Source organism: Falco rusticolus, chromosome 8 (assembly GCF_015220075.1).
Source record: "Falco rusticolus isolate bFalRus1 chromosome 8, bFalRus1.pri, whole genome shotgun sequence".
Classification (NCBI taxonomy): domain Eukaryota; kingdom Metazoa; phylum Chordata; class Aves; order Falconiformes; family Falconidae; genus Falco; species Falco rusticolus.
Genome location: NC_051194.1, coordinates 56,379,346 through 56,404,924, shown reverse-complemented (window position 1 = coordinate 56,404,924; position 25,579 = coordinate 56,379,346). Strand labels below are relative to the sequence as shown.

Below are 25,579 nucleotides of genomic sequence, written 5' to 3'. Positions count from 1 at the left end.
TTTGGTGGAGTTTCATCAGACCTGTTTTCCAGTGGTGTCCCTAGATCTGAAATTGCAAGCTCTTTTTTAACCTTATGCAGTCAAGACTGTTAAATACCTTCCTAAGAATGCCTTGTTCTGTGTTTTGCAAGCTAGACAGCTGTCTGGTCATCTGCACTCATCTATACCCAACCCCAAAATGTATTTGGGTCTTTCAGTCCATTATTTCAGGCTCACTGGAAGAGCCTCTGTCCCTACATCGGCCTGCTTGCTAACTAGTCCCGTTTTTATATGGGAGAAGCACAAGGAGTGTTCTTTTTCAGTACTGGTGATCACTGCTCTGTTGATACTGGCTTCATGTTCTGTGTTGCAGTATCTATCAGGATATATGTTCTTGGTGTTATTTCTTTCTACTTATTCAAGTCAACCAGCTGTGAAACCAATCTTCCATTTATTATGGAACAGAGGAAAAAAAAATTCTTTTCTAAATCCATGTGACTGAGGATTTATCTTCCCATCATGTGCAGATGAGCATAGTTAATTATTAACTTAATACAATTTTAATCTTTCAGGAAATATATATTTCCATTGCATACAGAACAGCACAATAAGGGTAAAGCTGCTGTCACAAGTGCATCTTGCCTCTGCTGTTTCCTTATCCTTGCAGACTGTCTTTAGGCCTTTTAATTTGGAAGCTGGTTTGTCAGAGTTTTTTGGCAGCTTTGCTGACACTTTCATTTGGAAAGCACCGTTGTCCCAGCCATTGTTCTTTGCAAAGTCAAATCCATTTTTCACAGTGACCTTTCTTTGACCTTGTTATCAGTCTTACTGTAAATAGTGTGATCCCTAATTAGTCCATCTGTCAGCTGTCCAGGTTCACGTGACAGGACATGAGCATTGCCATGCAGATTGGAAACTAGCTGAATGCACAAAGAATGATAAATGAGAAGTGTCAGAGGATTTGGATGCTGGTAGCTGTCTAATATCTTGTTGCAAGCCTTGGCATTAGATCTGGTCTTAACATTGTTAATAATCCGGAGGAAGGTTTAAAGGACATAATAATGAAACTCACAATGATCTCATCCGCTTGGTCTTACAAAGCAAGGCTCTTGAGCAAAGTTTGCATTGAAACGGGCATGCCTGTTGCATTGGGTAATGCCCACTTGCAAGCCCTGGGATTCATTGGGTTTGTGTAGATTCGAAGTTGAACCCCAGCCCCAAGAATAAGGATTTTGATAAAGGGTTTTAATTAAGGAGGCACCATAACTGAGCACAATGAACCCCAAGTTAGTGGGCTTGAATATGTACTCTGGAGAACTATACATTGTTGGGCTTATTTGATGAGCAAGAGGGTGGGATAGAAGGGGTGCATGGCTCTGCTGATGAACTTTTACTCTACCAGGGAGAGACAAAATGGGTTATTGGTGGCTGCCAGGATGTATCAGTAGCAGCTGCCTTTCACTGCCCATTAGTTGTGCACTCGACTCTTTTTCTAACTAACTTGTAAACCTGATTCAGTGTTGTGTGAGACTGGTATCACGGGAGTTTGTAACTGGTGGAAAAGGTGCAGTGTGAAGCCCGCAAGCAACCTCTGGCAAGGTAGGTATGCATGTGGGAACCTCGTAAATAAAGCCCTCAGCTGCTGGGTGTGGTGGGAAATGATTCATGGACCAGTAGGTTTGCTAGGACCAGATGTACATGAAGGTGACCTTAGCATCAAATAAGTAGGGTAAAAGGCTGGCTAGCATCACTGCTCTTTTGAACAGAGGCACCATGGCTTTAAAGCCAAAAGCTGCATTTCCCTACTTTCCCTAAATCTGTTCCTGCAGAACGTTATGGACATAAGAGGAAAAAGCCCAGTGATGAGCTTTTCTGAAAATCCTGTTTCAAACGTTTTCAGCCTGTGGTGCCTCTAATTCACTTGCAGGAAGCTCAGACATTTTGATTTTGGTGCTTAAGTGCTCCTGATATCAGAGTATCCCAAAACTCATTTGGGGGCTTGTTCCTGGAAACAAGGCTGCTGTGTATAAAGTGGTTAATATCCCAGGGCTTTGAGCCAAAACTCAGCAGCACGGTTCTCCTTGAACTCTTTGGAGTGGTCTCTGTGCATCAACATCCTTGTATTTCCAAGCTAATTGATGAGTGTGGACCACTGGAGGGAAAACTGCTTCTAGGAGGGACTGTTTTGCAAATCCATTTTAATGGGGTGAGAAAAACCACCAATAAATCGTGGAAATGTCTTGCTGGTGGCAGAGTGCTACAGTGGTGATGCCACATCACCTGCAGTTTCCATAATGGCTAAAAATATTGCTGCCTATTTTAGTTTTTCTGAGGGCTCTGATTTTTTTTCCTAAAAAATGCAGAGTGAGCATTTCTCTAAAAACCTTGCCTTGTTCAGGTGCCTGAAATGAGGCACCCAGGAAATGTGGAAGAATTTACCTTTCTAGGCTCCTGCCATGCCTTTGGAAGGAATCTGGCGTAACCCAGAGAGTATGTGCAGTCTGTCACTGGGGAATGTCGTGGGCTGCCCAGCAAAAGCTTTTTTTATCATTTAGCAAGTGGTGTTCCAGTTAGCACAGGAGTCTTACACCATTTCAGCATCATCCAGCACTGTGTTGCCTAACGCTGTCAAGTCCTCAGGCAGCTGCTTTGCTACCTGTGAGGAAGGTAGTGTTTTAAGTTGGTCATAGACTTTTAACTTTTACCTTCCTTGGTGCTGCAAGGGTGTATGACACTCTGATTCCTACTCATTCTGGTTTCAGAACATCCTAAAATTTAGACTTGGTTTGAAGGCTGACCCTTTGATAGAGGGCTACTTCATGTAAATGAGAAGCCAAGGGCTTTGAGCTGGAAATTAATTGTACCCATTGCATGAAGGCTTTTCTTGATCTGTTCTGCATCTGTCTCTGTTCTGGTAGAAATGGTGACACTTGTATTTCATAGCACCTTCCTAGTGCATGTGACCTTAGCAAAGTGCCATCTAACAGGACATGTAAGTGTGCACTTTGAGCAGACAGGTTTGCTCAGCGCTGGTCTGTGAGTGCCCTACAGCTTGCAAATAAGAGTGTAGGGCTGAAGGCTGCTCACTCAGCAGTCCTTGGCTTGGCTTGTGGGTAGGAGATCACAGCTAAAGTCTATGCATAGCATCTCTGAGATCTCTAAGAAGAGTGTCAAATGTTTGGTCAATATCAGCTTACATAAGCCAGGAGGAAAGCCTGTCTGTTGCACAGTCTGGACTTGCTCCTAAGCTAAGTTCAGTAACCAAAGACACTGCAAACTCGGTCAGAGGAAAGTACCAGAGTCCTGCCTCTTCATGAGTCATGGCATTACCCAATCGCTCTTCTTGCAGATCTCCTTCGGTCCATTCTGCTTTGGGTGTATTTCTCTGGCATGGTAGTTAATCTGGTTATGCTTCTTCACTCACTGCTGGTGTGATCTTTCCTCCTCCAGGCCCCTGAGGGCACCTAACCACCGTTTGCCTGTGTGTCTCTGGAAGTCTCTGCTGCAGGTTAGTTGTAGCATGCACAGTTGCTACAAGATTAGTGTTCTGTTAGTAGTTTTATTTTTTTTTCCCTGGTGGCCAGCAGACTAGGTTTTTTTTTTTCTTTGTCTGGCACTGACATCAAGGGGGGGTCAATATTCTCCCCTGTCAGATTTGCTCCAGCTACGTGTTTAAAGGCCAAGCCAAGAGTGTTAATGAGCAGACAGGTGTTGACATTTTATGGTGCTATTACCTTTCTGGTGTGTGGACCTGTTGTTTTGGCCAAGCAACTAGTGAAACATTAACTATAAGGCTGGCCATTTCTTCTCATCCTCCCAGTGTGTTAGATCAGGAGAGAGCCCCTGCACCCCTCATGTGGCCCTGTGGAGCAGCTCTTCCACAGGACAGTTTTCTCTATTTGTGGATCCCTCCCTTGCACAGCACAGTGCTGCTGCCTGTGGCACACACAGCTCTTGGCTCTGATACAGCAGGACCCATAAGGGCATGTCCTCTCGCAAACATGTCTCCAGCACTCTTGCAGATCATTCAGTATTGGACTTTATCCTCTTACCAATTCCGTCTTGCATCACTTCCCTAATGTCTAATTTCTCATAGAAGTAACTTGGCACACCTGGGAAGCATGAGCGCATTCATTTTTACTGATGTAAAAACTCCTCTGCTTGAAAGAATGCCCAAGGAAAGGTCTCAGAATTTGAGAGTTCTTGGTGCATGGGGAGAGTCTTTTTTCCCTGGAGGCTACAGCCTCTGAATGGCATTGTGAGCCATAGCCACTGCTGCAACACATGTGATGAGTCAAGTCTCTGAAGACATGCATTGGATGAAATCACGATTCAGAGCTCCCCTGAGAGTTTCCTCAGCTTCACAGTCACAGAAGAAGATTCTGCTTTTCTTCCCTGTGATCTGAACCAACAGTTTGCCCTTTGGCCCAACAGAGCCCTAGTTCTTCAACCAGAGCAATAAACCAGCTGGGGATTTATTGGGAGAAGGAAGAATTTGGTCTTTGCCTTCTCTCCCCCTCTGCCTGAATGCACATTTGCATTGTCACTGGGACATTATCTGCCTGCTCTGGTCACTTTGTCCAGGAGTGGCCACATAGTTGCAGAGCCTCCTGTGCCATCTGCAGGAATTGTTAAGTAAAGGAATTAAAAAGCAAAAAGGTATAATGGCTTAATAAAGTTCTCATCTTCTGTTCTCATACTGGAACACCATGGTGTTTGGGGAGTTGAGTGCAGGTGATCTGAGAGCCAACTGACATTGAGTTATTCTGGTTTTACAGTGGTGAACTCGAACAAATTACCCTTTGGGTACTTCCCAAAGGGAATGTTTGTTGACTCAGTTCACAAAGGAAGTAAGGATGTGCATTTACTTGGGAAAATTATTATCCAAATCACAATGTTCTTTTGAAACAGTTGTTTGACTGAATACCAAAAAGAAGCAATCAGACGCTTGCCTTAAAAGACCTTGGCAAAGCAGTGAATGGTGAAATTATACATTTATTCTCTCTTACCCCTTCAGAGTAGAATTATCTATATTTGGATTTCTTTTTTCAGCCCCAGAGAGGAAGTGAATCAAGTTTGCAAATGGTGTTTGGACCAAATGCAATGAATCCAGCTGTGCCTCTTACATGTAGCTGAACTAGAAGAGAGTCCTGAGGAGCAGTATTTGCTCTTGACTCACAGACCCAAATGAGATCCCTCTCTCTCCCTAAGGACATCTGTTAGAAAAAATGTGAATGTAGAGTTGGGAGGTTAGATGTTTGGGTTTCTTCCTATCGCTATTGGAACTATCCCAGGGAAGCCTTTTAGGCTCATTTTAGCTCCAGCTCCACTCCCACCATTGGAATGTCCAGTCTGTTTAGACCAGAGGTATGTGGGGCAGGGACTGCTCCATCTCAGTTGCTATTCCCACCTTTGAAGTATTTACTAATCTAAAGAAGCTGTTTCCCTTCACTGAGTACCACATCTCTCTCTTCCCCCTCCCTTTCACTCTTTCAGTGCTTTTCAAAGCTCCTCTGCTCCGAGACCATTCTGGGTGGCAGGGCTGCCACCTCCACTTTCGTCCGTGTGAAGTTTGGCAAAACCTCATTCAAGATGTTTTTAATTTCTGAGGCACAAAGTTAGTTTGTGGCTGTAAGAAATGCCATATAGGAGAATCTTTTTTGATCTCTTTTATGAAATATGCTGAGAGCAGTGAACTCTTCCATGGCTTGCCTAGGTACTTTGAGGATGATTTCAGTGTTACCAAATGGGGTACTGGAGTGTACATGCTGCTTTTCAGAGGGGGACCAGAGCTCATCAGGCAGGTCTGTATCTCAGATTTGTTATAGTCCTTAGTGCAGTGAGCAGTCCGCTCTGCTGTCATTGCTTCCCTCTGTACCTGCAGTTTACTCTTTCCTTTCATCTCTCATTTTTATTTTAGGTCACATACCACTGGCCTGAAAAATTCTATGATCAGGTGAATAACAACAGTGTTCAAGCCACACTAGTGTTCTGAAATCTTTATGGGGTCTGATCCTGCAATCTCATTCCCAGTGGATTTGATGTGTTATATTCAATCAGTGAGAACACCAGGACTGATATCCTGGGGAAGAGGGAAGGAGCAGGAACTAGAGCAATTATATTAGTCCCTGGGATTTTCATTTATGTATATATTTTTTAACACTTTCATTTAATTTCCCTGGGTGGGTAGGTTTAATTGAGGTACTCAAAAGTATTAAAAAAGGCCCAAGATTCTAAATCAGCAATGCCAGGAAAGATGCATGCTGTGGATACTTTCTTCTTCCCAGCTGTTCCCTGTGAACTCAGGGAAGTCAGACTGGCTTGGCAAGCAGCCTAACTCTTTGCTGTTGATGACACCTCTCCAGCAGAAGGTGTGTGGGCAGAGAGGTGGTTTCATCATGGGGAGGAGGAGGAGGAGGCATGCATCACCTTTTGTTTAAGCAGAAGCATCTTTATGGAATGCTATCCATTTTATCAGTTAGGGCTTGAACAACGAACAGCCAGGAGAGGCTGGATATTGTAATTAACACAAGTGGAGGCAGGCTGCTGTGTCTGCCTGCCTGCCTGGAGAGGAATAACCTGTTGAATTTGCTAGGAGCTATTGCTGTGAGGACAAGAGCTACAGTTACTGGGAGTACGGCAGCCACAAGTGGATGAAGTAGCAGCTTCAGAGCTATGCTGTGGGGAAGAGGCAGAGGCTTGGATATTAGACACTGGATGCCCATTTGGGTTAGAGCCTCTGCTTTTGCCTCCTAAGCCCAGGGAGGAAGAATACGCAGCCCATTTGCTTTCGGTTGGGTCAGCCAAGGATGGCTGCGCTCTCTCAGCACTTGAGGATCCTGCTGTGGAAGAACTGGCTGAGTGTCAAGAGGCAGCCGGTGAGTGTGAAAACATAGCAGTAGAGAAGGGGGAACCTGGAAATCACAGGAGCTAAGGAGCAAGGGGGGCACTGCAGGAGAGGAAGGTCACAGTATTAAAACAGAAATATTTTGAAGGCAGGTGATAAAGGAAGAGGGAAGGATGGGAATGGTGTGGAAGCAAAGGTGGGTCTTTTTAAGCCAAAATGATTCGGTCTTGCATTGGACCTCTTCCATGAGGGCTCAGGAATCCAGACTGAGTACCATGGATGCCACTGTCATTCCCTCAGGGCAGTGGTCCATGCAAACAAAACCATACATAAACTCATGGATAGACATGAATTAAAAGCTCCCATGTGAGCAGACCCCATGGTTGGGGTATAGCTTCCAGTTAGTCCCTTGGATTTGGGGGTGATGGGGGGTGCTTTTATATAGAGACATTTGTAAAGGATGGATAAAGGAAAAATGTAGCTCTGAGAGATGCAGGTAGGACAGATGGCTACTGCAGTCTAGTGTGTGGCAAATCAAACACCCGAATGGTCTTTCTTTCCAAAGGATGAACCATTGCCAGCAGTGTCCAGAGAATAATCTGTACTGCAGCAGCATCAAGGAGGAAAATGTTCCTTTGGGTGGCATTGCGTGTTCAGGCAAAGCCTGCCCAGTAGTTTTGTCCCAGTCCAGTTTCAATACAGCTACACTGTAATTTCAGCAGAAGCATGCTGCAGTTCATGGACTTGTATTGCAACCAGCCCTCTTGCCTGTAATCCAAATGTGGTGGTTTTTAAACTTGCTCCAGTTGAATGGAAGCCTTGTCAGGTGCAGAAAATGCTAACAGAAGAGAAACAGCAATGGAGGGTGTGATAATGAGGATGGAGTGAAAAGCCTCTTATCACTGCATGCTTCTACAAGGTCCATTCTTGCCTGCCCTGTCCTACCTTTCTGTTTTGGAGTCTGATTTGGAGAGGTGCTGAGTTCATCTGACGGCTTGTGATCCTCCATAGGAGCGGTGGACATGCTATACGCCTTAGAGTATCCTTCACTGCTGCAAAGGATACAGGAGACTTTCTGAGATGCAGAGGAATCCCAATAAATTACTTCTAATTTCTCAGGAGAAATTGTAACAGCCTTGTTAAAAGCAGAAGGCTTGGGTCTCTTTCAGCTCTTGTGTACCCAGAGTAAATGTTAACCTAATCCCTACATGTCCTTCTGACCATGCAGTCTCACTTGCTTTAATTCTGGTTTCCTGTGGAGTTGAAATATCAATTCTGTAGAATTGAAATTTCAATTAAAATAAATATCTGGCCACTGCTGATTATTTTATGGCAGCATATTTATCCCTGCAACCCTCCTTCATTTCACTCTCTTGCACTAAATTAGGGAGGGTGTGATGAGGTAAACCCCTATGTCTGCTCCCAAATGCATCCCATCTTCTCTGTCCTCCCTCTTGCGTTTTTCTACCTGTGTAACCTGACTTCATTTACAGACCAGGCTTTTAGATATATTTTTTTTTTGTTGTTGTTAGCATGCTTGTTTTGTTAGGGAAGTGTTCTGTTGCTGTTCTTAGTTTCTGATAATGACCGAAGGTGGTTCCTGCTGCTGCGGTGGTGTTGGCTGCCCTCACCGGGGCTGATTGGTATGTCACGGAATGGTCTGACACCAGGCGCCCCCCCCCCCCCCCTCCCCGCAGACTTCAGTGCTTTCCTGCTCTGTTAATCAGTCTCTCCAAGGCTGGCAAAACACATTCACTTCTGCCTTTTGCTTTACACTTCCTTTCTGCTGTGAAGTCTCTGCAGAGCCCCTGGAGAGACTGCATCTACTTGTGCAGCATGGGATGAGCTACAGCTTGCTTGATGAACAATTTGTTGAAATCGGCTGAAGCTCTGCATCCATGGCCAGGGAGTGCCTCAATGTAGGTTACTCTTGCTGAGAAAGGAAAGGTCACGAGTTTAAGGCAGCCTTCTTGGGAGCGAGGTTTGGCCTGCATACCAGGGGGAACTGAAGAAATCAGTGTCTCTTGCACTTCGTGGCTTTCCATCTGTCACTTCTAGGCAGGCTGGTTATTTAAATAGAGGCAGAAGGGCGAGAAAATGTGCCTGCATCCAGAGATACTAAGGTCTGAGCAGTTAAATCTACTTTTAGCAGTGAAATAATCCAGCAAGAAAAGGATTATGCAACCTACATCACAGTGTGCAATGTTCCGGGAGCCAAATTGAGGTTGATTATGGCTCCATTCAAGTCAACATGCTCCACCTGCAAGCAGTTTGGCTAGAGTGGTTTTGTCTTGTTTTTGTTAACTAGAAATGCCTGGGACAGTGGGAATGTTGTTTTGTTGCAACTGATGAGCGCAGCTACTATTAAATCCAATTAAATCGAAGGACAGATATACTAAGGGAAGAGCTGTCTGGGAAGTGTAAGCACCGTTTTAGCTGAAAATGGAGAGGTACAAAGATTTCCCAGAGCAGAAACAATCAGTATTCATTTCTTGCCCCAAGAATATGACAAATATCTTGCCCTTCCTTTAGGCAGCTTCTGACTAATATCAGTTTCTGTGCTGTTAGCCCATAATTTTACTTTAGCCTAGGTGGTGCTAAGCAAGAAGGATACATCAATAATACTGTTTGCATGTGAATTAATCAGAGTTAAACAGCATGTTTGGGGACTGATTATAGGGAAAGCATGTGATAGAAAAAATTATAAAAAGATGTTAGTTTCAGTGATGAATCTTGTTATAAGTTGGCAGTGCATATATAAAAGGTGGGAAGAGTACTGTCTGTAAAATCTAAAACACTGCTGAATGCTGAAATTATAGGAGTGCCCTTTGTGAAGGGACGTGTGGGGAGGTGCCATGTGGTTTGATCAGTTAGGTTAGGTCAGTTGCCTATTTTGGGCCATGAAGTTTGCTCCTACTTTCATGGTTGTGTCATCTCATCAGGGATGATAGGGATGGAGTTGCTGTAAAACAACCATCTTTAAGCTGAATTGCTCTCCAGGATTTGTTTGTCTGTCTGTTTGTTTGTTTTTATGTTCCAGTAAGTGTTACAGGAAATGAAAACACTGTTATGGGCTTGGAATTACTGTGGAAAAACAGTTTCGAGTAATGTGTGCTGATCTGAAAAAAATAGCAACACAACGATGAAAAATGAGATGATTTTGAGGAAAGACATCTTTGCAGTTTCAAAAATTGGCATAAAGAGCACAGCAATTTTGCAGCCCAGAGTACTTTAAGCTTAACTACTGATAGATGGAAAATCTAATCTAGTAAGCATGGTAGCAAGCTAACCAGCTAGTGCAAAAGCAGTTGATTATTTGAATAATTGCATTTTCCTAGCTTACATAACTCCAAGGCTTGTAGTTTTAAGACTGACTTTGGCCCTCCTATCTAGATTGGTCTACTATGCTAGATGGTTAGCAAACTGTGTTTTCTTCATTCTCATCCATTGAAATGGTCAACCCTCATGTCAGAGACAAGGGCTCTATAAACATACATGTTTTTTTCCAATGTAGTAGGCCAGTTCCACATCATGTCTCTTCCACCTCAGTTCATCTATATAGACTGCTAGAGTCTGGAAATGAAAGGATGCCAGGGAGTTAGGTTGCTGGGGTCAGAAGCTCCTATGAGGGATCCTGGTGATTGGTGCTCAAATGTGATTTTTCCGGTTGACTGATTACACAACTCCATAAACTGCTTCCTTCACTGTGCTTGAACTCCACATCTTGTAAACGCCTAATATGAAAATACTTTCTTTCAGCTCTGCTGTGAGGCTCAGCTACTATTTGTGAAGAAGTTGTCAATTCACTTGTCAAACACTTTATTTTGGGGGTATAATTAAATCAAAGTAATTTTTACCCATCCTTTGAGCAGTGTCATTCACTGAAAGTGAAACTGACCTTTCATACTTGAGCTCTTTTATCTCGTGATTGGTGTGTCCCAAAGTCTTGCACTTGTCAGTGTGCTTTTACTATTACATGGCAGCGTCTCAAAGGTGTGTAAACACTGTCCCCCATAATTATCAGGCAAACTGAAACACAGGCAGGCTTGTGTTATTTTCAGGCTTGTTATTTGCTCTTAAAATCTTATGTAGTTTTTCTTCCTGCATAGATAATATTGGGGTTTTAATTTTATGCATACCAAGACAGGCATGATTTACAGTGCATCTTATAACTAACTCATTTAGGGTAGTACTTGTGCATTCCAGACAAGCTCTGGGACACATCAATACAACAAACGTAACCGATATATTTTCATTGCTGTTTTATAGGTATGGTCGTTCATTTTAATTTCCTGGCCTGTGGTTGTTTTCATAATCTTGGCCATTATCCGTCTCAAATTCCCTCCAGAACCACAGCCAAACTGTAAGTAACTGGTTTGGTTTTATGTCTTTGGGGTTTAGTTCTCATTTCAGTGACTGATGTGTTAATTTGATGTGTGTTGTTACTTTTACAAATTTTGTTCTTTGTAGTTTCCAGTGAAGATTTCCTGGGATGTAGCATGCTGTAAATAAAATTTCTGTGTTCCTCTGAGGTTGTTTTTGCTTTTTTTTTTTTTTTCAAATTAGTTTTATAATTGGAAAACAACTTTAAAGAACTGTCTCATTGAGATGCACTCAGATACTGCTGTTGTAGACAGCAATATAAATTTACATGATAAACTGAGGGACAAGAGGGCAGCTGGGGAGATCTTAGTAAAATGAGTAAGGGCATATGCTTCAAGCGTGATTATGAAGGTGAGGTAACAAACAAAAGATTGGTTAACATGAAAGATTTTACTTTGTGTGTGCTACACGCAAAAAGCACCTATTTAGGCAGCTTGCTACTAAGGCTCAGCTGAAGAGTGGTAACTTGTTTGGCTTCTGTGGCCTGATGGTGTATGTGACCCTTTCTGAGCAGTCAAAGAGCAGCTCTTTGGGTGGGCGAATAGTTGTTGTTGGTTAAATAGGTAAGGAGTTTGCACAAGCTGGTTTTTGCTTGCAAGCCTTGCTTCCTGGGTCAGGAGAACATGTCTGCATCCCAGAGTATGGCTGCGCTTGGATCTGCTCTAAAACTGATATAGTGAGTCCTTACTGCCATCAGAAGAAGCATGGGCCCAGCCCTGCATGTGTTTGTCCATGAAGTTATATGGTAAAACAAAGCAAGGAGTTTATCCAGTTGGAAGCCTTTTTCCCTTTCACAGAGTTAATTTTGAGTTAGATCAAATCCCTGATTCTGCTTTCTGTGGGCTCATAAGTGTAGTCCTAACTGAGGGGAGAGGAGTGGGTGCCAGGGCTGGGCCCCTCTTTTCAGTGATAGCTTGCCTTTGTATTGGGAGAAATCAATCATGGAACTGAACTTTTCATTTGCTCATTAGCGGGGTTCCACAGCCTTATTGTTGCAGAGACCCTGAAAGTATATGCAAGACTCTTGCTCCATGTTGGACATCTAGTCTGCTGAACCACATCCACAAAGCTGTGCAGAGGTATTATTGAGACAGTTTCCCAGCACAGGGTAGGAATAGGACCTCAAAAATTACTGTACTAAAAGATTTGCAGCACCTGATTAACAGGAGCAACATCACCATGGATGACTTGCATCAGGCTTTCAGCGACTTGGCAAGAACAAAGCCCTGGCACGGGCAGTGTTGGATTTTTATATTTGGGGCAGGGAGACTGATGCAGGGGGAGAGCAGACAGATGCTGGCAGCAGTGAGGGTAAGCAGTTGGCTTCCAGTGTTTGTAGCTATCGGATGTGTAAAATGTGGCCATGAGGGATCTGTTCCTGATAGTATGTATGCACACTGGCAGTGTTCAACCCAGTTCCTGATGTGTGTGATTCTCTGATTAAAAAGTCTTTATTTCTGTATGATGTGTGAGAAGGGGCCACATTGTGACAAATATTAGATATTCAGCTAGGATAGCCCTTGTCCCAGAAAGCTTGCAGCCTAATCTGACTAAAGGTTTGTATACCTCATATTGTAGACAGGGGTGGAAAGCTAGAGCAAGTGACTTCCTGAAGGTATCATAGGAAGTCTTTAATGGAGAAGGACATTCCTGGTGTGTTAGGATGTTCTTTTAACCCCAAGCCCATCTGCTGTCAGATCTCTTTAGGCATGTTATGTATTTTAAGTTCTCCCAAATTCCCTTGAACCAGTTGGAGCAGGCAAGTCAGGACTCATTGTACTTTGTGAAAACCCTGGATTTTGCCAAGTGTGGAAATGGCAGTCCTCCCACGCTGCTCTATCGGTTGTGCTTCCTGTCCCTGATATATCAGACAAGATGAATGTCAAGAGAGCCAGCTGAACGGTAAAATATTTATTCTTTTACTCTACATGGCTATTAATTTGAATGTATATTTATTTGGAGCATGTTTGCTTTGGATGGTTGCATCTCTGAATTAATGGATTAGAAGGATTGTTCTTAGGAACAGCAAGCACCTCCATCAGTTGTGCTTTGCAGGAAAGGGAATCGAAGATTGGGCAGCATCTTTGGACTAGTTCCCTTTTTTCTGTAGATGAATTCTATTTTGGGACAAGTCTCAGTAAGTATACAATTAGGTGTCTGTTTCTCTTGGAAGTAGTTCATAGGAACTCTCTATTGCAAAAGAGATTTTAAGCTGAAAAATAATGGTTGTGGTGTGTTCTTGTGATCCAGATGTTCAGACATAATCTAAGAATTCCAAGGGGATGGAGAAAAATGTTAACCAGAGCATCCAACAGCCAGTTTCTGCTGCTTTTCTGGTTAAATAAGAATAGCCACTTGACAAATACCTGCTTTTTTTTTTTTTTTTTTTTTTTTTTTTATACAACTGGAAAAGTGTATCAATTTTTTGTTTGAAAAGCAAAAGAGAAATCATTTGGAAACTTTTTGGACGAAAAAAAGGCAGGGGTGGTAACATCTAGGAAAACTATTACAGGAGGGGTTTATTGTTCATTTTGAACAGGGATAAAATCCACTCTCTGCTGAATTCCAGTGCCTGCCTTAAAAGACACAATCGTTAAGTAGTGATGAGAAGCTGTTTCCAGTTCTGCTGTCAAGAGATTACTGCAGGTAGACAAAAGTCAGGAAGCACAGAATCAATGGCACAGAGATAGAATAAACTACTGAGATGCCAAGTTTTGAAGCCTTAGAGATAACCCCACAATGTCAGTCTGTAAGCTTATCTCATGTATTCAGGCCACAGAAATATCATGAAATCTATTATTTGTTGAGTTAAACCAGCTCAAATTCAAGACACTAAGTTCTTCTGAAGAATGTCTAATACACATTCGATAGATTGAGTATTATGTAGAGAAATTGCATAAAAAATATCAGTCAAGAATGAACAAGTGGTAAGAGCTTCCTGCAAGAGCAAGTTGCTTGCTTTGAATTATGTTGTGTAGCACCTAATGCAACGGGAGTTTGTGCCAGACTGAACTCCGAAGGGACATGACAAATAAATGTCACCAGTCAAGAGGATGCTCATAGGAGAACCAAGAACTGAGAAAAATGAGCTGAAATCCATCTGATACATAATTTTCTTTACAACTTAAGCATCTAGTATCTAAGAAGAAAAAAACCCACAAAACCACCTCTCTTCTTTCTCCCAGGCATCTGTTTGATGTATTTCCAGGTCAGCAGAGATTGTTGTCAGGAGAAATGAGAAAGAGATTTCTCTCTCTCTGCATACCGTTCCTGTGATGAGGGTCTAACCATCAAACTTACTATGCACATCACAGTGGTGGCTTTTGACCTTTTTATTACAGCCTTTGTATTTGCTAGGAGGTATTGGGTTGTGTTTTGTGGCATACATGTGGAATAGGAAGCTCTGGATTGGAAGCCTGCAGCCTGAAAGCCAGGTAACTGGGTTTGATGGTATCTTCCAGTATTTTGTGCCTGTATCATCTGTTTTCTAGAGTGCATAGGGACTAAAGCCCCTTTCCATCACTACAGGTTTTTGCAAGGTATGGGAATTGCGTATGAGATACAATCTGTCCCTCAGGGCTCAACCCACTCAGTCTACAGAGAAGCCCAATTACACTCCTTGCTGTAACTAGCACTGTCACACCCCGTCACACCCTCCCCACCCGCTTTCTTCCTTTTCTGTTTGCCTTCTTTCCCCTCCCATCAGTTTGACCTCATCATTATTCTCTGCAGAAGATCTCTTGGGTGTGGTTAGTTGTCCACTTATTCAGAAACCCTGCTCTTCACTGCTGTGGAGAAGATGTAGTAGGAACCTTGCCCTCCTGTTAGACCCAGGGCTCTGCTCCTCCCGGGATTTCCAAGGGACAGCCAGCAGGCTGTGAAAGCTGTGCCTCACTCACAGATCTTTTTCCTTCTTCATGGAAGGAAGCCATGCTCTTGGGTCTGGTCTTAAATCCATCAAATTCTGCCACGGATTTTGTTGCCTGAACTCTTCTCACTGAAGCACATCTTACCATTCACCTCTGCCCAGAATTTCCACCCAGATTTCATCACCATCGCAGAGATGCCTGCAGAGTGTATTGCATTCCCTTGGAGATATTCCTGACAGACTCAGTAGCACAGTGCTCCGCAAGGCTGCTCTTTGCAGCTGGTATTCTGGGGCAATATTGTTAACAGTTGAACACTAGACTGTTTGCCAGTACCAGCATAGCTGTTTGTCTAGTTTAGAGCCTGAGCTGCATGGCACAACGCTACAAAGGGGCAAATGCTCATACTCTGCTCCCATTCTTGGCTCCAGCATTCCTGGCAGAGGGCCCAGGATAGGAGGGTCTCTGAGCTACCCTCCATTCAGTCTTACTGTGATCGGTAGCTAGAATTTGAACAGGTCCAGAACTGGCTGGAAAAATCAGTATGAATCACAGCATGGACACCTGAGAAGCCTTAGAAGAGAGGCTGTGACTGCTGGTACCTGCAGACACACCTGTCCTGTGACTTCTGTACTGAGCAGTTACCATGTCAGAGGTAACAGAGGCATGAGTTACCTGGTCAGGGCAGTGTCAGGAAAAGGAGGATGCTCTATATTGCTTAAAAGGAAAGGGTATGTGCAGGTAGCAGCCCCTTTCCCATACCACTGAGAAAGTGGATAAGGCAGCTGGTTGTGGTGGGTGTGAGGTGTCTGTGCTGCCAAGCACATGGCAGTGCCTTTCACCCTCCATCCTCGTCACCCGTGTGTGTCTCTGCCCCTCTGGCTGTTGCAGCAATGTGCTGGTAGATGAGTTCAGGGGCCTCCTGCCCTGTGGGTCTGTGCAACGAAGGACCTCAAACCACCTTTACCTCTGAGTTCCCTGGCTCAATCCCACAGTGTTGATCTGATTCAGGAACCTTTAAACTTTTAAAATTGTCCCACATTTACCAGAGAAAGACCATGACCTGGGCTAATTCTCAATGTCAGTGATGGCTGTAGCTGCCAGGCCTCAAGTGAGGGTAGATGGCATGGAGAAACATGGGTCACAGCACTATCCTTCCTCTGAGATACCATCCTGGAGATGAGAAAGGTCTGAAAAGATGCTTGTACTTTAAAGGAATTTGCTTCATAGTTGGAGGGACCTGAATTCATCTCTTTTCCCAGTAGTGTGGAAAAATTAATAGGTTCCCATGCTAATTACAGGGAGTTGAGATGGTGGCTCAGCTACACAGGCCACTCCATTCATTTAGGTAAGTCATGGGTATTTATGCAAGGCGTATTCCACCTACTCTGTGTACAGACAAACACACATCAGACTTCCAGCTCTCCTTCACCATTTGCCTGTGGTGGAGCAGTCCCACTCCTTGTTTTCCTTTACATCGCTTCATTTTCCTCCCCTTCTTTTCTGTCAGTTTTCTCCCCTTTTCTAGACAACCCAACACCAGATTTTTGTCTGCAGTGTGATTAGCAAAATAACCTTATCAGGTCCCTCCTTGCTTTGGTATGAACTTCATTTTGTTTCATTTGGTCGTGTTGCTGTTGTGCCAGAGAGCAGACTGCCATATAACACTCTGTTTCATTGGAACAGTGCTGGATGGAATTATGAATTACATTTATTATCCCCACATTTGCTGGAATAGACATATACATCCATCTCCTCATACATAAGCAGTGCCCAGACATAAGGTTCCCTGTGACTTGCCCAAGCTCAGAGACCCACAGCCTAAACAGAGTACTGTGATGTTTTTAATGCCTCCCTTTTCAGAAATCTCCACACCTCCATTTCTTTCTACAGACTCTTCTGCCTTGTGAGGTGTGATTGAAGGATGTTTAGTTGGAGATGGGAACCTCCTGAGTTACTAGTATGTTTTTCCTCCTGACTGAATTACAACAGAACCTTGAGGCAGTCAATTCTAATTGACTTCCTGAAGCATCTGAATCCAGATTCTGGGACCTAGAAGTGCAGAAGTATTTTTCCAAAGGTGCTAAGCAGTTTGGCTTGGACTGAAGTCAGCAGCTGTTGATGTCTGTTTCTGGAAAGGAGGTCACTTCTGTTTAAAGAATCTAAACCTGGACTCTGGGCTGTAGGCACTGAGCATTGAAAGGCATTGGTTTAGTAAACATGGCTTTTGTGCAGGTTTTTTCCCCAAAAAGTTTAAATATGGATTTAAGCTTTTAGGTTCCAGCTTCTTGCTGGGAAACATTCCAACTCTCTTCTTACGTCCTGTTTGTGCAGTGCCCTGCTGCTCATACAGACAAGAGCAAGCTGGCTGTATTACAACAAGACCAAGTCAGCCTTGTCTGCATTAAAAATTGCTTTTAAAAGCCCTGTAGGAAAAGGGCTAGTGTGCAGTTCCTGCTTTCTCTTGGCGTGTTTGTGCTTAGGCAGTGGGCCATCCCTTCATAAGGCAGTCAATGTCCAGTGTGACCCCTCCTCATCAGTTCTGCCCCACCGTGCAGACATCAGCTCTGTCATTTCCCTATCTTGACCTGAATTTGCAATACCTATTAGCAGGTTTCCGTCTCCCCTCCTTTGTTCTTTGTGTCTGGTTTGGGCATTCTTTCTCCTCCTTTACACCTGTATCTTCTCTTGCTTCTTTGCAATTTTTGTGCTCTCTCATTTTTATGATCTCCCTGATCAGTGCATGAGCCCAATGCATTCAGATTCAAGTGCCGGTTTTTAATTTATTAAATAAGGGGGTGGAAGGTGAAGGTCTGTGGGTGAGCAAAACTAGTTTGCCTGGTCTTAATAAGCGTGGAAGTAGATGCTGTCTGCTCTGGGACATTCGTATTTGCAGAGCCTGAAATGCTTGAGGGAAGAATTAGGCAATGAAATGCTTCCTCCATTGAGGCCACCAACACAGGGAGTAGTCTTGTAGCAGAGTTGCCTGCTGCTTTGATCTCACTGTCACAGGTAGACAGCTGAGAACACTGTGTTACTGAGAGACTTGAGAAAACAAGGATGCTGCTGCTGTAAAGATGAAAAATACAGGCTCTTGAATCTCACCCAGCCAGACTGGGCATCTGGGGGGTTGGATGGAGTTATCTGGGGTCCTGCTGAGCTTTCATTTCAAAAAACAGGAGCTGTGTAATGGGTGTATGACGTGTAAATCGGGATAGGCTATGTGCTACACAGGTGAACTGATGTATGTGCAATAGCTGCTCACATCTTCTTGTTACATAATGGTTTGTATGTGGGGAAATTAAAAAAACACAAAACAAAACAAACAGAACAAAGCTTAAAGCATAACAGGAAGGCAGAGGGGGAATGTGTGTGCTCCAGGGACAGTGAGGCTTGGGCTAATACCATAATTGTCATAATTAACGTGCGTGGTGCAGGGCCCGGCTGGCACGTTTCCCCGCGCTGTGTGCCACCCAGACCTGTGCTGGTATGCACAGGCAGCAATATGTTGCACAGTGTGTATTTGAGCTTACTGTGTGCTACCTTGCAGTGGGAACCCATCCTAACATACAGTGGTACTGGAGGCTCGCAGAGGAACAAAAATTATTGTGATATGATAGATACTGAGGCTGTTTGGTGTCTTGCAACTTGGAAGTAAGCTCAGGGAATCTTTCAGTGCTGTCTGCTCAACAGGTGAAATTGCAGAGGTAAATGACAATTCTGCTGTCTGGCCAAAAATAGGGTGGAAGAAATTGCCTGCTAGCTCTGGAATGGTTATAAAAAACAGCTTTGTGGTATGAAAGGCAACAGTGTAGGGACAGTGCAATAGGGAGTGCAGTACCAAAGCATAGTCCTGATCTAGCACAGCTTTTAAGTATGTGTTTAACCTGAAGTCTGAGTAATCCCATTAAAATCAGTAGGGCTAATCACTGCTGTGCCGTGGGCTTTGGACACACTGAGCGAGATTTGGGCTGTACTGCCAGGAACTGTAACGCTTACTGTCCTCACCTCATGGTTGTTGGGGTTTTTTTTGGTTTTGGTTTTGTGGGGGTTTTTTGGGTTGGTTTTTTTTTTTTTTTTTTTTTTTTTTGCAACAAGCATGGGACTGGTGTGGGCATTGATCTTGCAGGTGTGAAAAAGGTAAAGGAAAGTCTCAGCTGGCATTTGCCTTCTGGTCCTGGTCCCACTAAAGACCTCATTCCCAGGTAACTAGGAACATGCAGATCCCTTTCTCCAGCTTCAAGGTCAGATGTGAGTTTCAGAGTGCATGAATGTTACAGTGTCACAGGAATACAAATGCCATGGTGATGAAATATTCTCTTCTCATAGACAAGGGATAGACCAGCTGGCTATTTGGGCCATTCTGCATGTGTGTAAAAAATACCCTGCTTCAAAATGAATCTTATCACATAGATTTGATGATCGGGCTTAGTTTTTGGAGAGAGATCAGAAATCCTAGTGTTATCATAAAGCTTTCTACAAAAAATAGGCAGCTTAAGTTATTAATGATAAACAGGTAAGAACAAACCTGGAAATGGGCAGTTGTATGTAGCTGAAAAGAAACAGTATGATCATGTCATGAAACAGGCATGTTTGTCTTTTTGACTTAGAGAAAACAAAGGAATAAAGTTTAAGGTAATGCTGTGAGACTATGTGAAGGACTAGAAAGGAAGCGAGAATGTTGTGTGTACACAATGTAGTTAAATATTTTGCTTAGAAAGTTGGGAGGAGATCACCATAGCAGTAAATATTTTCACTATATGCTTTATGACTTCTTAGATAAATATAAATCACAGCTGATAAGCAGTCAGAATTGCTACTTTGTGTCCAAAGGTTTAAGGTTTCTTCAGCCAGAAGCTGAAGAGGTTGAATCCAGGTGATCATATTTAGTAGCCACTGACAAATCTATTTTTGTGAATTTATCTAATTCTTTTTTGAATGAGTGCCTGCTTTTCAGCATACATAACCCTGTGACAGTGGGTTCCGCAACATTTTGGTATTTGTTTAAAAAAGGTGCTTTTTGTCTCTTCTGCCTGCTACCTCATGATCTCATTGTGTCTCTTTGTCCCTGTGTTGCAAGGGATGATCATTTACTCACCCTTTTAATCACTGATCACGATTTTATTTATTTCTCTATCAAATCACTTTTTGGCCCTCTTTCTTTGCTGAAGAGTCCCAGTCATTAAGTCTCTTTGTGTGATTTAGCAATGATTGAATGGATTTTCAATTAAACACAATACTTCCTAATGAATTCATATGCTCATTAATGCCTCTAATTCATGAGTGGTGGAGCTGAGATTTATATGGATTTTTTATGAACTATGGAAGGAGCATGGAAGGACTTAATGCATAAGGTATATGCAGTGTCAGAGTGTGTGACATTTGAAGCCAAGAGAATTTTTTCATGCCCAGGGAGTGGTAGCAATACAACGCTAAGCCATGGGTGGATAGAAAACAGAAAAACTTTTTAAAATAAAGGTAAAGGAGGGAGAAAATACAGTTAATGTACCTGAATTTATTTATGAAGTAGCTATTCATAATGAAAATTTCGCATCTTTCCTTTCACGTGAATAAAATGGAACATAGATTTTGTCTGGTTTTGCAGGCTGGGTGGCACAGCAAGGTAGGAGGCCCTGAAACCAGAAGTACGGGGTGGGCAGAAAAGGGAGAAGGAATGCATGGGTGATATTTTGAAAGCAAAAGACATGGCCTGTGTAGAATTTAAGGGGATTTGCATGTTCAGATGCTAGGGCTGCAATATAGTTTAGTGTCTCTCAGAGTAGCAGAGCTGACACTGGGGAATTGAGGGAAAGGAAGGTACTTAGCAGCACATGGAGTGAGCCGGTTGCTAATTTACATGAGAAATCACTAGCTGATGTAAACCAGAGTGTAACCTGTACTGAACTGATAATTTGAAAATACTGTGTATTTATTTCCTTTGCTCTGGTGTGGATAACAGTGGCTGCTATCCTCCCAGCACTTCCCTCCTTTGTGGCAGATAGCCTCGCTGCCTCACGCTGGAGGGGGTGACAGCTTATGGCTGAAGGGGGCTGCGTTCACAGTGCAGTGTCTGCAGTCTGCTGAAATGCCCGTTTCCTTGAAGTGAATGGTTGGGCTCAGCTAATGCAAGTGCGGTGAAAGCAGCAAAATCGATGTGGCAACGTAAAACGTGGTCCATTAAGATTTAAACATTTCAATCAATTTCAATTAATCTTATAGATTGTAGTGAAATAGTAATTTTCATCTTTCTTGTATGACATTTATTATTACCCTGACATTTTTCATCATTATTATACCAAGCACCTTTACCTGAAGAAATCAAAATGTTTTGCTTGTGTTGAAGGGAAGTGTTGGAATTTATGACGTTCAGGAAAGTAAGAGAAATTAATTTTCTTCATTTTATTCAGAATGAAAGCAAATGTGGAAATGCCAGAATTTCCAGTGGCATGCATGTATTATAGGTATCTTGTGTTTATTGTTACTGCTCTGCATGCCTGATTTCTTTTCAGCTCTTGGAGAGGTGGCTGGTTTAGCTAGGTGCTACTGAGCAGGGAGAACCAGCCAGCCCATGCAGCACTGAGCCCTCTTGGCTTCTTCTGCCCTTTGGGATGCCTGCCTTCTCTTCCTCATGTTCGGTGCACTCCTTTCAACGGTGATGGAAAATCAAAGTTCTCAATGAGAGAGGGGGCAGCAAAAGCCTGCTTGGGTTTCTGCTGATGGAAGACCCAGAAGTCAGTCTTTAGCAATAGGATACAAATCAGGGCTGAGATTTTGGTTGCAGACAAGTCAGTTTACCCAGACATATGCTAGGGTGGCCTCTCAGCTCAGACATGGGGCAGCAGTGGCTGCAGTGATCTCTCCCTCTTGGCTTATAGGTAGTGTAGTGGGGGCCTCGAAAGGTAATTGTAGTTTTAAGAAATTAAGAAGTTTAAAGCTAAAGACAGTGGGGAGAATGGAAAAATTATGCCATGTGTTGTGGATCTCTCTATCATGTGATGTGGGATCATAAAGTTGGGGACTACAGGGCTAGGAAAATCCATATTCCTTGGATATGGCATTGCCATGGACTTCAGTGAGAGGAGTTGCCTTCTGCAGCACGTGGAAGTCTGAAGGAATTCCCAACAGTAGAAATACTACAAAAGTCACTAATGGTTTTAAGTGTTATGTTTCAGATTGTGAAACTATCTCCATCAAAAGACTGTTCTTTAAAATTTGCAGAGCATTTACAACTTTCCTTCAATAATGTTTCATAACTAGTGCTTACGTTGTCTAATAATGTAGCTGACACGCTGCACAAATCTCAGCCAAGGGAGGGACAAGTAGTTACAAACATCTCCTGAAGCATTGAAGGGAGTCAGGAGCCAGTTTGCTCCCTGGCCGTCCTTGCAGTGGTGTACGGGGCTGACACAGGTCATGAATTTCTATGTGTGGGCAGAGCAGCCCATGTGGCTCCACGGAGTCACGTCTCCTTACCACGAGCAAGTGGATGGAGGGCGGGAAGATGGAGCAGGGGGTGCATTAATCTCTTGACTCATTTTCTCATCAGTAATTTCCTTCCTTTGCAGGATGAGAGGGAGTTGTAAGAAAGAACTCTGAGGCTACATCACATTTATCTGGAGCTTGGACTCCCAAATCAGCCATGCTTCCTATACATTCTTTTACGCTCTGGCTCTGCTCTGATCTCAGGCACACTGGCCAGAGGCAGCATAGCCAGAGCTGATCTTCCTGTGGCTGTGCTGCTCAGCCTCTATTAAATTAAGTTGTTGGCCTCTGTGACTGCTGCAAGAAGTGATTTTCAAGATAGTAAGAACAGGGGGACAAGTGCTTGGTGGTTCTGATGGTGGCAAGTTTGACTGCTTGTTATCTGGGAGTGACAGACCTGTCACACCAGCCTGGCCACCCTGTTCTTGGCTCGGTGGGGTCAGTGCCTAAAGAAGGCAGTGTGCTCCTTCAGCATCATTAGCTTCTCATGTCAGAAAGCAAGGGTGGGATTCATCTCCCCGTGGTACATATCTGTGGAAGCAGTGTCTGCATCTAAACCAGGTCTTTAAACTTTCTTTGGAGTCAGAGGAGATCTCATTAATGCAGGCAGCAGAGCCAATGTAACAATTCATTTCATCCTGATGGATGAACCCGTGTGTTATTTTTGTGCTTGACACACAGCACGGTTGTGCTAGATTCTCAGGGTTAAGAACCAGCATAGGTCTAACTTAAAGCAAATGGGAATTGGGCCTGGACATTTCAGATTTTTCTGTGTCATGGTCTTTCTTGAAAAACTTCCTTAATTCTCTAACTTCTCTTGGAGTCCAGGCCTGTTCCAGAAGAGTCTTCTCTGGCATTGCCACTGCTTTTGTGCCAAGAACATCATGGGCTTACACAGGCTCATGGCTGTAGTGACTCAGTGATGGATCAGGCCACATGGTTGTATCGAGGTGCCAGCAAACTGCTCAACATCTGTTGATTGCAAGTTGGTAGAGCCTCACTAGGAACCTCAATTGCATTGGGCCAACGCTGTCTTCACAGGCATCATGCCACCACCATGAGTTGCAGTTCTTCCAAACTTCAGGTCACAAATTCCTGTCTCTTTGAAACAGCAGTCTGAAAAAGGGAAGAAAGGAGAAAAGAGCCGATATCGCCGTGTTCTTACGCTGTACACCTCGCTTGTTATACAGCAGCTGATTGTTTAATTGTCCACTTAGTTCAAAGTGTACCACCTCGGAGTCCAATTGTAAAATTTGTTATTGCTATTTATATCTCAAGGAAGTGTCTTCCTCTGCTCTGAATTCGTCATGATTTTTTGCATAATTGTCTCTGTAAACATCTTGCATCTCTCCAGAGAAGAACAGTACTCCCCAAATTCCTAGTCCCATCCTTTTGTTCCCCACACTGCTGTCCAGCTAAGAGTTACATAGCTTTAGATGTCTCAGGTCTACTAAGAAATATAAGCTTAGTTCCTGGCCCTGGTTGTCATCGGTTGATGTGGATGGCAGTGGCGGGTGTAGCCATTTCCCTCCTAGCACCTGCCTGTCTCACTTCATTGTGGTTCTGCTCTCCATCCTGGCCCTCATGGCTTCCCAAGTATTTGAAGCTTCATTTTGGTAGGGACACTGATAAAGTGAGGTCTGTGGTGTGGATTTTTGGACTGGTGTGTGAGTCAATTTCCTGCATGGGAATGAGGGTGCGGGAGATCAGAAATAAGATGAGAGGAGAATGCCGGTGTGTGCAAAATGCCATTTTGCAGGGTTGTAATTGGTGATCTCAAAGGGCAAAAATCCCAGACATGGCAGGAATATTCACACAAGGATGCTTCCAGATTAAAGTGCCCTACTTTGAAGTTTCCCTCACGGGCAGCAGGCTTAATTACACTTCAAAAACCTTTAGAGTGGTGTATGTTTGGTCCTTTGGCCCCAACACCAGAAGGGCTGCCTGTAGGGACAAGAGAGATCTTTACTCACCTTGAGAGCTGGCTCAGCCTGTTGTGTAACTCCTGCTGGCCTGGGGGATGCAGTGAGTGGTGGGGAAGCTTCCCACAGCAGGTAGCCTTCTCCTCTGGCAGGGTATCTCTTTCAATCTTCTAGGGAGGTTCTCTGCTGAGGTATACAAGAGCATCACACCACCACTCAAAATGGGTGCCTGTGACTCCACAGGTCTCAGCAGTCCTCTGTGCCAATTGCTATCTGGCCCAAAGCAGTGAGAACTCCCGTGCTAAACAGTGAGCTTTTGCCTTTTGACCCCAAAATGCAGTGCACACTCATGGGCCATGACCAGCTGTGCTGAGGACAGCTCAGGAAAATCAAGTCTCCTTCAAGGAGATTGACAGCCAGGTACTCTATCTAGCACTGCCATCCCCTTTGGGAAATATCTGTTTTTTGACCACGGCTATTATGAATAAATGTAGTTCAAATGTAGTGCAGTGTCCTTGTTGGAGGGGTTAGTGATAAAGCTGTGCCTGGGCAAGAGTCACAGGTCGTCTCTGGAGACTAAAGAGTAAGGTAATCAATTACTACAAGCCTGCCTGTGGGTCTTTTGTAAATCTGGCTCCTTTCCATAGTAGAAATAATAGCAATGTCCTTTGCCAGGTAATTTTCCAAATGATTATTTTAAATAATATGTTGCTGTGATCCAGCAAAAGAGTTTTGAGATTTATTGGAGCATTTGTCACTGAGAGGAAAAGCAGGTGGTATACTCTGCAGGCTGCTGGTAAGCAGCACGGGGCAAGTGGCACATAAAATACTAAAGTCTCTAATTGCTCAGGTCCATTCCATGTTTGCAGAAATGGGAGACAGAGACATACATCTCGCCCCTCATTGCTGGCTGCCAGCATCACAGGTCACCAAGCAGATGGTGCAGGAGCTGCTCTGAGATGGCAGGAGACTTAGAGGGAGTGGTGGTGATAGATTGCTCCTCTCCCTTCCCTGGGCAGGTCTGCACAAAAAGCAAAGGAGGTTGGCTGGTCCTAGATCCATTGCCCCTTCCTGTAGTAAAAGCTGACAGAGTTCTGTTT

At 43.7% G+C, this 25,579-nt stretch overlaps 1 protein-coding gene across 1 annotated transcript in view; it reads left to right on the top strand.

Moving 5' to 3' along the window:
• The first annotated feature begins 6,788 nt into the window (after positions 1-6,788).
• Positions 6,789-25,579, top strand: part of ABCA12 (ATP binding cassette subfamily A member 12) — an 88,490-nt gene continuing 69,699 nt past the window's right edge. Inside the window, exons 1-2 of the mRNA XM_037397616.1 lie at positions 6,789-6,857; positions 11,096-11,189. Of these exons, the coding sequence (XP_037253513.1) occupies positions 6,789-6,857; positions 11,096-11,189 (163 nt within the window). The remainder of the gene's footprint in view (positions 6,858-11,095; positions 11,190-25,579) is intronic.